The 13,009-nt window shown below is 36.6% G+C and overlaps 1 protein-coding gene across 1 annotated transcript; it reads right to left on the reverse strand.

Annotated features, from left to right (window-relative positions):
* Window positions 1-340: 340 nt before the first annotated feature.
* On the reverse strand, window positions 341-12,909 carry pdcd10a (programmed cell death 10a). Its single transcript, XM_084124057.1, has 8 exons — window positions 12,785-12,909; window positions 7,507-7,675; window positions 5,021-5,074; window positions 4,151-4,268; window positions 3,398-3,524; window positions 2,254-2,332; window positions 2,050-2,132; window positions 341-901 (listed from the first exon to the last, which is right to left on the reverse strand). Exons 2-8 carry the CDS (start codon window positions 7,594-7,596, stop codon window positions 820-822), a joined length of 633 nt encoding a protein of 210 aa, XP_083980183.1. The 5' UTR covers window positions 7,597-7,675; window positions 12,785-12,909; the 3' UTR covers window positions 341-819.
* Between the last annotated feature and the right edge of the window lie 100 nt (window positions 12,910-13,009).

A 13,009-nucleotide genomic window follows, 5' to 3' on the forward strand; every position in this document is an offset into this window, starting at 1 on the left:
AACCCCGGCATCCTGGCCAAATTTGCCCATTGGCCTCTGTCCATCATGGCCTCCTAATCATCCCCATATTGATTGACTATCACTCCTCTCCACCAATAAGCTGGTGTGTGGTGGGCGTTCTGGCGCAATATGGCTGTCAGCGCATCATCCAGGTGGATGCTGCACATTGGTGGGGGTTGAGGAGATTCCCCCCTTCCATATGTAAAGTGCTTTGAGTGCCTAGAAAAGCGCTATATAAATGTAATGAATTATAATTATGAGCCTTAGATTACCTTAGCTATTGTTCATGCTGAAATGAGGACTAAAAAATAATTTTAAAAAGAGAACAAATCCAAGCAACTTGTGTTTGACATGTGCTGTTTATTTGAACAATTATGTTACCAAATATCTATTAAATATACATCTCTCATTCAAGTTCAAAGCATCAGAGGAGACAGCTAAACCCCAGCATTTACAAGCACGTCTGGAACACCCCGTGTCCATCACTGTTAAGGCCCCCAGGCATTTGGCTTTCTCTTGGACTGACCGGACAGAACAAAAACACTTCAGAAGCGAGAGAGAGGGAGAAAGCAAGCGAGAGAGTCTCCACAGCGATAGTGTGACTGTAAAGCTCAGGATATGAGAAAAACTGGACGGTCACTCCAGCTCATGAAGATTAGATTTAGATGGGGTTAGAAACCATAATAGAAGCCATCCTGCCTTAAGTGTTACTGCCAGGAGAAAAGAATCATAAATTACAGTCCAAAGTTGTTTTTTTTACATTGTTCATATAAAGGTTATTAAAAAAAAAAAAAAAAAAAGAAAACACTTCTATGACTCCTACGCAACAGTTTTGAAGGTCTGCAGTATCAAGTTGGTTTGGTGGATGAGCCGGTTGGCACTGGCAAACACGTTTATTGCCCTGGAAGAAATGTGGAGAAGGAAGGAATACAAATTAGATCTGAACACATATCAATGTTACAGGTGAAATTACAAATGTTATGCAGCGACACCCTAATGCCATTTCCAAAAAGATGGAAAGACAAAAAATGTACACAAATTATGAGTTCATAAACCACCATCATTATTGTCGCCTCTGCTCAAATAACTTTCTCGCAGTGCTAATAAGGTACACTACTGTTTAAAAGTTTGCAGTCAGTAGATTACTTTTAGAATAGATGCATTCAATTGATCAATCGTGACAGTAAAGACATTTATAATGTTAAAAGCTTTCTATTTTGTAAATGTTGTTCTTTTGAACTTTCTATTCAAAGAATCCTGCAAAAAAATTAGGAAAGCAGGGCAACTGTTTTCAACATTGATAATATTAAGAAATGTTGAGATGGAAATCAGCGTATTAGAATGATTTATGAGGGATCATGTGATACTGAAGTCTGGAGTAATGATGCTGAAAATTCAACTTTGCATCACAGGAATGAATTACATTAATACAATATATTCAAATAGAAAACACTTGTTTGAAATTGCAATAATATTACACAATATGACTTTTTTTTTACTGCATTTGATCAAATAAATGCAGCCTTGGTGAGCAAAAGAGACATTAAAAAATATTTATAATAAATCTTACTGACCCCAAACTTTTGAATACTTCTATTTTTTGTAAAATGCATATCACACATGTCTACAGGGAGGGTGCTTTAACTTTTTTACTTGATATGCCACATTTCTCCATGCATTTTATGGAGAATAATATTAAATGCTACCCAATAATTATTATGCTGAAACAATTCACTATTAACCATAGCTATCACTATAAATTTAATTAAATTGATCAAACATTACTATGTAATTTAATTCCTTACAGATCATTGGAACTGCAACACTGCTTGTCTGATAAAATCTTAAGTACTGTAACAATTTCATCAACGTATATTACCGTTATTTAATTTTCAAATTACTAGTTCTTTGTTGTGTTAAATATCATGACATGCTCTGATGGAAGCACAAAAGATAACAAGAATCAAGCCAAGAACTCTCTATTATAAGAAAAAATAAAAATAAAAAGTGATCTGCAGTGAGAATGGGTGATTCTTAAAACTTCCATACTTTCCGTCTTTGAAGTATGTTTTCAGAGTGTCGCTGAAGCTTTTTGAGTGTTTCACAAACTCTTTCTTCTGATGCTCAAGAGCCTGGAAAACACAAAGCCATTTTTATTTCTTTCTTCAGTAAGTGAGACCGTATACTGGCTGCATCGATCCAATAATGAGTGTGTGTGTGTGTGTGTGTGTGTGTGTGTGTGTTGTCACTCACCCTTCTGTTCTGGTACTGGTATTTCTTAAAGACGTTGTTCACTGTGTCCAGTAGTTCTTTTATTGCACTGGCTATATCTCTGTGGACACCAATTAAACAAATGTTCAGACATAATTGTATCAATGTGACCTTTTCCACTCATCAGTCATATTTATGACCTTCAGTGGGGAAAGTAATGGTGGTGAATACTAAATATTTTACTGTCAACTCTTTCCCCGCCATTGACGGAATTTTCCGACTTTCCATGTTGTCACTGTTATAATGTAGGGGGCGCTATTACGCATCTTCTGAAAGAGGACTGAACCTCCTGATCATAACACGTGTGAGGAAGATGCAGAAACAAGCGAGATCATATGTAAGCAGATGCATATGTAAAATAACACGATCATCAACATTAAACAGCATATAAATCAAAACTGCCTAATGTTACTGAATCAAACGTCGACCCAGGAAGCAAGCATTAGGGGTGTTGATGGACTCGATCCACTCCATCTATCGTTCTGAATCCGATCTGGACGTATTCTTTGACGAAAATGTTTCTCTCTCAGCTTTTTGCTCAAACTGATGTTTTTTTTAATGAAACTTACCCAAGTTCAAGTGTTGATTAAAAAAAAGAATGCAAATCAGAGGCTCTGTTCTTTCTTTTGAAATATCACATGTTCATATATTTATACAACAAAATATTCTGGGGGTCATGAAACTTTTTAGAAAATGATCAAAAAGGCTGGCGCTTGCTGACAACTTTTCAAAAGCGCTGGCGGGGAAAGAGTCACTGCTTTTTACATACAACTGTCAAAAATTCTGGCTAAAATCTGTCTAAAAAAAAAAAAAAAAAAAAAAATCCACCCTCAAAAAACAAAAGAAAGAAGGAAAAAGAAAACAGATCTAACTGCTCTTAGAAAACAGGCTTCATTTTATAATATCAAAAATGTCTTTTGATTTGAGAGTGAAACACGAACCAGACATTTCTTTAAATATTAAATAAATACTTCAAAAAGAAACTGTCAGGGCAAGTGTGCAAGTAAAGACTGACGTAATGATACGAAAGTCATGACGCAAATGGGGAAAAAGGGGCAAGTTAATTTTTTTTACTATTATTATTATTATTATTTGTGTGTGAATGTGCGCATGAATATGTTCTCACTTGATTGTCTGCAGGAAACGGACTCGGTCATTGATTTCATCAGGGATTTTGCTGAGGATCTGTTTCAGTGCCCGAGCTCTTTCATTCAGGTCCTGGAACTCCCGCTCAGGCCTGTCAATCATGTACTCTGCGCACAAAGAACACGCCCACAAGAAACACTCAGTAACCATGGCAACAACAGTTGAATTCTAATGACCCGTCATTAAAATGTGATGCACTTAAAGACACAGAACCTTTAACGGCCAATCATGATCGACAACCGTCTGAATTGAGACCATAATACATGCTACTGAACAAATGCTGAAATGTTAAATGCACAGCAGATGACTCTATAGCAATGCAGAAACTTCTATATTATCATGTAAACACAGTCAGGCACCTAACAAACACAAAGTATACAAGGATAGATTACAACAGGAAGAGCAAAACAAGGATTTTACAATTGGCTTGGATTCAATTTGGAGGTACATTTAGAATTCTTCACATTTCAAATCAACAAAAATGCACATTAGCCAGAAACCCAATGCGTTTCTGTGCATTCATTAGCAGAATACATCTGAACATGTCAAAAACACTTGCAAAAAGGAAGAAATTAAATTATGAGGGAAAATACATTAGTGTCAATACCGTTTTAATTCATGGGGAAACAGCTCCCCCTAGAGGCACGAGGCTGCAACGTTAACAAAAATTTGCATTGCAAACCATACAAGCGTGTTTTTCTCCTCTCAAAAAAATGTGAAAACTCATAAGCACCCTCAACATCGTCGGCAGCCATGCGTAATAAAGACTCTGTGAAGTTGATCTCCACGTTCTTCTTCTCCAGAATTTTCATGATAATATCCTGAGTCAGTCCAGGGTTCTCCTTCTCTGCCTGGACAAATAAAGAGCACAAATCAGTCCAAAACAACCACAAACATATCATTTCTGAAATAGATTTAAAAAAAAAAAACCTCAAATTTTGAAGAAAAAAAATAATATTTGTTTTATTAAGAGTTTCATAATTTGGTCAACATATCAAACTATTCTTATATTCAAATTTAAAGACAAATCAATCTATGTACAGTATTACTATCAGGAAAAGATAAACATGTCAAAATGCTTTCATGATTAATGAATGTCTTCTAACATTAATTTATATGACTGGTACACAACAATTTTACAAAGCCATGAGCAGAAATGGTGCTGCTGAGACAGCAAAAGCAGTCTGCACCAGATTTCCCCTGTGGTCTACTTATATGTTAGTCAAGGTTACTTGCACCAAAACCAACTCATGTCCAACTTTAGAATTTAGAATTAAACTGGCCGTTTTGCTACTTGTTTGTTTAAAATGTATAATCTTTATATGCAAATGTACTCTGTTATGACAAAGCCTAAGCCTATCAGCACAGTTTGTATCAGGACAGGCAGAGTTGCTGACAATTAAATGTAAAATCAGCAGTCGGGTATATTACAGGTTCGTGGGGTGAACAAAATTCATGGGGGTTCATTTTTCTAATTTCACCGTGATGACGTAGATACACTTCAGATGGTCTGAAGGAGATTTCTGACTAATTAAATATATGAAAAGAAAAGCAAGGGGTTTTGCCGATCAGGTAATGACAGAATCACGGCATGTTTGCTCACCTTTATGAAAGCTGCTCTCAGAGTCTGTGCTGCAGACAGATTTACTCTCTCCAGCTGTAAAACACACACACACACACACAATCTTAATTTACTGCCAGATAAAGCAGGTTGTTTGGTTTTAGTGTCGCATACATTATACATAGCCATTAACACCACATTAAAATAGAAATATAGTTGGTAGTGGGTATAGATTTTGCCTCTAATTAAAGAAACAATGAATGAATCCACAGCAGCACATGAAGATAAAAAGCATGTGTTCTGTGTTAACTGTGCTCATAAGAGAGTGTGAAGATCATTTATGACACGCTTAAGGTTCCATTGTAAACTAATGTTATTGAGTCAGTGTGCATATTTAGTTATAAAATGGGACAACTTTAATGGTTAGATTTAAGACAATACTCTGTTGCTCTTCTAGAAGAAGAAAGAAGAAAGACTGAAGAAATCCAGTCCAGCATAGTATGTTCAACCATAATCTATTGCATTATATGTTTGAACAAAATCTTATATCACCGTAACTACAGCATATATTACAAAAACTACATTTGCAGTACATACAACCCCAAAATGTATCTCAAATTACAATGTATCATACAGCAAAGTGTGCAATATGCTGTTCTTTTGAACTTTCTTCAAAGAATCCTAAAAAAAAGAGATCAGTTTATGCAAAAATATTAAGCAGCACAACTGTTTTCAACATTGATAATGAGCAAACTGATAATCAGCATATTAGAATGATTTCTGAAGGATCGCGTGACACTGAAGACTGGAGTAATGATGCTGAAATTCAGCTTAATTAATAATACATTAAATTTTAAAATATATTCAAACAAAACATACATAATTTTACAGTTTTTACTGTATTTGATCAAATAAATGTAGCCTTGGTGAGCATAAGAGACTTCTTTCAAAAACATAGAAATACAAATATTACTAACCCCAAACTTTTAAACAGTACATTTCTTGGAATGTGGACACAAAGTAATAGCTATATTATATATTTAAAAAAATGACAAAACAAAATGTTACTAAAGACAAACAACGCAGCTTGAAATAAATTAATGTTGTAGGCCTAACCATCTCAATCCATTGAATTACAACTAAAAAATCCTTGGAAACAATGGAAAAACAGCTACATTTAATATTTAACTTAAAACAAAAAAAATATCATAAAATGTCACAGGAACTTCAGGGGACACCACTGTGAATAATTTTTAACATTTTAATAACTGAAAAGATCCATACTAATGAAACTATTCGCTGAAATGAACTAGACATTAGGGCTTTGACTTTTGCCCAAAAATCATATTCGAAGTTTGTTTGTTTATTAATATTAATATTCAAATATATCTGAATATTTATTAACAATATTTTGACCATTAAATGCCTTCAGTAAGACCTATATTGGTATCAAACTTAAGTTGTATATGTTCTATCCACCAGAGGGCAGTGTATCAGTCAATGTCAATAGGCAGGCAATGATGTTTTCAGAAGAAAAACACAGTATCACGTTTTCAGTCAAGTCGTCACGTGGTATGTGAGTTTGGTCCTACATATTTTACACATCACTTTGTCCTTACTTGTGATTTTTCCCTGTTTCTTTGGGAACCCAAAGTAGAGCCACACGTTGCTTTTCAAATTGTCAGGAGTGTAGATTTCGAACTCCTCGTCAGGCGTGGTTGTTGTAGGCGTTGGCGCGGCCATTGTTTTGGTATACAAAATAGGCTCTAACCAGGACGCTAACGTCACCTACAGGAGCCCAGATGAGATGACCAATAATAGCCTTGCTAATGAGCTCGCGATTCACAACTTCACCAGGCGTGAAAAAGCCTCGGAATCTGAACTGAAAACAACGTTTACAAGCAAACACATTTACAAAAAATAATGCCCATAACAGGTTCGAATATTAAAGGCTGCCTAATATTCGTTCGAATATCATTATTTTTTTAAATATTCAAATTATATTCGAATAACAAAGTTCGGAGTCAAAGCCCTACTAGACATTGTCGAAGAGATTGTTATAGTCTAACCTCACTTGTGTCTACAACAATACTAAAAATGTGTTTAAAAAATATAGATTGACTGTTAGAAAAAAAGTTTTTTAAAAACATTGAATTAATTAAAAAGCTAAGTTAGCAAAGTTCCTTTCATTTAGTTATGAAACCCCCAGACATCTCAAGTGAAATGGATTCTAAAACATGAGCTTATGAAAACCTTTTTCATTTTATTTTAAAAACATAAAACATAAAAATTAAAATTAAAAATCAAAGATGCTGGCTAGCTAGATAACAACTTCAGCATCCAACTTGTCTGTTAAAATAACACTAGTTCAACCAGAACTAGAAGTGGTGTAAAATGAGTGTGACTCCACTACCTCAGACCTTCCTGAGCATGTGGGTGTGCATCATTTGCATATCCTAAACCTGAACTTCAGTCTGCGTCAACAAACCATAACTGAACTCTCTCCTGCTGGAGACAAACCACCGTACCTCATTGAAGACAGGGTACATCACGGCGTAGAGAGTCATGGATACCATCGAGTTTGCGTCTGCTTCATTCTTCATCTCTTCCATTGTCATCCTCGTCAGGGTGCGGAAGAGACGGGGGGAGCGTCATTCACTCCTGGGGGGCTCGCGATGAGGGGGGCCCAGACGATCTCTGAAAGGGGCACCAATGAGGAAGAGATTATAAAAGGGTAGCGGGATTCCATTTCACAAGTAAGGAAATGACATTTTCAACCTGCGTTCAAAGGTAGACGTGATAGCCATGGGAAAGCGCCAAGTTTTCGGTGAGATTTAGGCGATTTGGACCCCTTAAGATTAAAGGTATGAGACACGTGGCCAGTGTAAGAAAAATAAAGGCTATTTCCTGGACGGTGCGCCCATGACTTTATGATGATAATGTTAGATTTTGAATTATCCTTCTCAGGTTGTACGGCCCAAAGACAACACAGATTGTAAGGAAAATCTTAAGTAGACATAACGAACTTCAACAAATGGACCCTTTTCACATTTCCAGAGTTCTCAGAAGCAGAAGTCGCCACTTCTATAGTGGTGAATGGGAAATACAACAATTACAACTTTTGCGGTCCCATTTGTCCCAATAACAAAAGAAAAAATCCATGATAGCAGAAGAAAGAATGACGTCAAATCTGCTGTCACTCACTCAGCCATTGTATTAGAAACACTCAGGCAGCAACACTAACATGTTTTCTGTTTTCTTATCCTGTGTGAATTTGCCATTAATGTTACAGACGTCCTGTGGTAAAATTGAATTACTCCATCTACCATTGTAAAACGAATCCCATCCGAATAGGGCTTTAGTCGACCAAAATTGTATTAGTCGGTTAGTCGCAGAAAACAAAACTCCACAGGAGGTGTCGAAATCAGGCTCATTAGATCATTACCGGCGGGTCCTTGTGGTAATTACAGTATGTCGGACAGGAAATCCAAACGTTCACCTATCATCCATCGACCTCAAATATGGCTTATTTAAAACGTGAGTAACTTGGCCGCTCGCTCTAATGTAGGCTAAACCTAGATAAATGTGCGCTATCATTAGGCGCATATCCAAGTGTTCGCGCGGAGCGTGGAAGCTAAAGTATTAGCGCGCTTACTGCATTTTCCTGGTAACAGCGGAAACAACTTAAAATACTCCGTCAGTTTTGGTCATACAGATAAGACATCATTCAAAACTGTAAAGGGGATACTTTTATGTGTAAACTCACAATAACAACAAAACGTTGTGCTTTTGTAAAATAAAGTAAACTAACAGGATGCACTTGAACTGGAGCGCGTCACAAAAATGAACCGAAACTCAGTGTATAGGCTACTTGCCTCACAGACATAGACATTTCTATTAAAGGGGACATATCATGCCAAATGCACTTTTTTAGCCCTTAAATGCATTTTGTTGTATATTTGGAGTGTTTAGAAGTACAGAAAATATGAAATTATTCTCTTCAGGTGCTTCGTTGATATCTTTATATTCTGTTTTGGTCATATTTTTCAACCTGTTACGATTTTTCTGTTATCTATGACGTTTTTTGAACTATTACGTCACAGTATTTGCAGCGGAACTGCCAAATAAGGACATTTACTTCCGGCCCAACACTTCGAGCAATCCGCCATTTTTATTTCTCGCTGCAATTTTGTAGTCCAAGCTAAAGGATGCAGAAGTTACGAGAGGGTAAGTTAAAATGTTCGGTTGTTGGATGTAGTAACCCACACGCTTCATTACACCGTCTAATGTAGATGAACTGCCGCGCGTGACAGGGCGCATGTTTAACTGAAAGAACGAGCAGAGAGAGAGACCCGGTCGCGCTCACTCTCTCTCTTCAGAGCCAGGCGAAAGTGTAAACAAGACATCACCGTCTCCAAACTAGACGCTGTCTTGATCTCTCTCCCTCGCACATATTAATCAAAATAAATCGACACGGTGGTAAAAGGTCGGAAGACCAAAGTTTCATGTGTAAATACAGTGCACACCATTGCAATATCTACATCCATATGAAGACGTTGTTCTACAGGTTCGTCGTCTTCATTTTCATCTCGCTCCGGCTCCGACTCTGGCTCGAACATGTAAGGCTGGCTGGACAAGTCTTCCGTTGTTGACTTTTTGTTAATAACGTGTGAATAAAAAGTTTCTGTGCCGCTAGATAATCGTATCTCTGCTATCAAACTACAAAAATGGCCGAACGGGGTGGAGTTGAACCGAGTGTGGGCGGGGTATGAAGTGTCTCAATTGTATTTAAAGAGACCGCACCAGTTGCTCGAGTTGCTCTCAGACGCACATTAGAAAAGGGGCCTGTGGAGCTAAAATAATGAGGAATTCAGACCCAAGCATTGCAGTTCCGCTTTATGGGTCAATGAAATTATAGAACAAAAAACGAGATCATTATTTACAAAAACTCAAAAGAAATGCAAAACTTGGTTTCTAAACACTTTAATTACTAAGAACTTGTAAAAAAAATGTTTAAGCATGTTAAGGAAATTAATTAATTTTAAGATAAATCACGGTCGCACCACATGACATTTTTTAAGGCTACAGACAATACATCTAGATGAAAAAACACTAAAATCACTTAAATTACATTTTTTAAATGAATTTAGGTGTACACAACATCCTTAATGTTTGAACAATTGCAACAGGTATTATTTTTTTTAGTATTTTAAAATTGACCTGTTGAAAATCCTTATACGTCATTGACCCTTATATAGACTGCAAATGTATGATTTATATGTAAAAAGGAACAATTTAAAAGCATGATATGTCTCCTTTAAGATAGATAGAAAGCTTGAAATGTGTAGTTTTAAATTAACCAATTCAAATCGAAAAAAAAATACTTTTTGCTTATGTAATCCGTATGAATGCTGCATTTCTCTCTATAGGCGCATTCACTTTACTGCAGAGATGCAGAGCATCGTCAACTTCATCTTTGCAGATGACACTGACTCAGAAAACACTAGTTTATTAATTAACAATTAAAATGTCTTCTTGTTATTTTTTTCGGACACATTCATAATCATTGCGATGCTTTGCGGCAAGCTTTATGTGTGCGGATTGGAATAGGCATATATTCCGCCCCAGAGTATATTTAAGTAATTAAATTAATATAAGCGTGCGATTGGTCAACTAATGGCTTAAATGAACTACTAGTCGACTAGAACAATCATTAGTTTGGGGGCAGCCCTACAAATCCACAATAACGGATGATAATGTTCTGTTTATTACACACATGTGCTGCAGTTATGCCATCTGCCACTTTAAATGCTCAAGCTTTTAAAAGTTGAGTGGATTCTGAGTGGCATGTTATATCGTTCATCAGCTGGGGATAAAACAATATTGCAAGTATTGTCATCATTGTGGTATGGACTTCCTTATTCTCAAAGAATTTGAATGATTATTAGATAGCGTTATAGTTATCGTACTTGAACAGGCCTTAAGTGACTTTATTTCTTCTCAAAGTCTACAACAACATGCCAAAGTTTTTATTCCTTCACCCAACACGTGTGAAACAATAGCGCTTCTTGTTATCTGCAGAAGGTCACAGTTCCTCTCAAGCTACAAGGAACTTTACAAACCACTGAAAGCGAGGCACGCTTATCTCAATGCCGCCGATTCAGGCTAATGGACAGGAGGCCGTGAGTCATTCCCACCTGATCGGAAGGCCTTTGGCCCCGCTATGGGAGGTGGCCTTATCTGGGTGACATTCATAGGGATAGCAGTGACGTCATCACATAGAGCAGGCCGTTGCTTCACTTAATGGTTGAAAATACCAGCACTCCTCTTATAAAACATGGTTGCCAGGTTACATATGCATTATAATGACTCACATTTTTCCTCCTGACAAAGGCCAACCAACACCTGATTCCTGTAGTGTCTCTAGTCAGAGTCTGACCTTGGCACTGAAATGGGTAACACCCTAACATCAGATCCACCTATACTACATTTTTACCGTATAATGCATTGAAGATTAAAAGTGAAACAACATATTCACTGTCAAGTGAGGGAAAGTTTAGCCAATTATTGAACACAATATGGAATAATGCAGATATGCATGACAATATGTCACAAGGTTGTAATTTTGAGTAAATATTAAAAGTATTTTGTTCAGTCACTTCATTGTAGTACCTCACAATATTGTAACTGCAATTATATAAATAGTCATCAAGCTCTATATTTCTAAAATCAGAATTCATACATTAATATACTTGATTGTGTTAAACCATAATGGTTTTTCAATATGATGCTGACAAGCTGTCACAAATCAGCTCTTTAATGCTTCTTACAGTAATACATCAACACAAATAGCCTAACGTTACTCAGCAGTCATTCAAGATCAGTCATTTTTCTGCTGTTTTTCAGCAAATACACCAACAACAAAAAAAGTTTCTTGTAATGTGATTAAAAACAATCACTTCTTCCACTCAAGCATTTTTAAACTGACAAATATTGGTCAGTTAATGTCGCTCTAGAGCAGGTTTTTCCAACTTTGACAGAGCCGGTGATTCTCCGCCAATTCAAGGACCCTCAGAATTAAAAATAAATACAATAATTATTTGATATATATGATAGGTCACCTTCACTTCAATTTAATCAATCCAGCTATTTTTCTCCCAATTTATAAACGGGAACTGTATCTGACTCTTACTTAAGTGGATAATGGCATCAAAACAGATTCTACCGACTGATTTAAGCTGTCAAGATGTTTCAGGTTTACACCCAAATGTGACGTCATCATATTTATCAGCACTGCAATTGTGTGAAACACTGTAACAGCTTGATTCTAACGTCTGGTCTGAAACAGATCCAGGATATCAAAGTTTCAACATTTGTAACGTTGAAACAGCTATCTAACCTGATTCGTATGAATGATTAGTATAAGATCAAAGCCAATGTAATATTTAAACTGTGTCATTCTAAAGCTGATTGAGTAAATTCCTATTAAATTTTCTTTCAGTATTCAGCAGGCCTGCTTTTACTGTCTTCAAACCTGATTTACTCTCCATTAAACCTTGATGCCTGGTTAATACTGTTTTGAGATGGGCTTCCTGGCCTTGTATAAAACAAAATAAATCAAATTTAAACATCATTACTTTTCTTACTTACTGGTCTATTGTGAGGCTCTGGTTAGCTGGATTGCTAAAGTCTCTGTTAGCTAGGTGACTGCTAGTCCCAACACAAATTATTTTCATAGAAACCGCAGCTAAAAGAACATCGTTAATTCCAAGTTAAATTTAAAAGTGTGTTTACAGCCTCTCCTACCTGTGTGAAGCTCGTATAGATGTTTATTTGACTGCCGATTAGCTCGGTAACTCTTTTGAATATTTTCCTTTCTGTGTGGATTGGAATCGCTCGCTAAAGACGGAAGTGTTCTGCATGACCAATCTAAAGGATGAGGGGCGGAGCTAGGTGGTGGTGAGCACCAATCAGAGAACAGAGAGGGGCTAGAACGGAGCTAGGTGCGACGTTTAGTAGTCCTTTAAAAGA

This window comes from Abramis brama (genome assembly GCF_963993115.1).
Source record: "Abramis brama genome assembly, chromosome: 9".
NCBI classification, from domain to species: Eukaryota; Metazoa; Chordata; class Actinopteri; order Cypriniformes; family Leuciscidae; genus Abramis; species Abramis brama.

Bases quoted from the DNA above. Each gene is read 5' to 3' on its own strand.
- pdcd10a (XM_084124057.1), bottom strand. From the start codon at position 7,596: ATGACAATGGAAGAGATGAAGAATGAAGCAGACGCAAACTCGATGGTA. The intron at 3,525-4,150 runs GTGCTTATGAGT...CTTTGTGCGCAG, and splicing joins GGCTGCCGACGATGTTGAGG to AGTACATGATTGACAGGCCT. The intron at 2,333-3,397 runs GTGAGAACATAT...TGGTGTCCACAG, and splicing joins CGTTTCCTGCAGACAATCAA to AGATATAGCCAGTGCAATAA.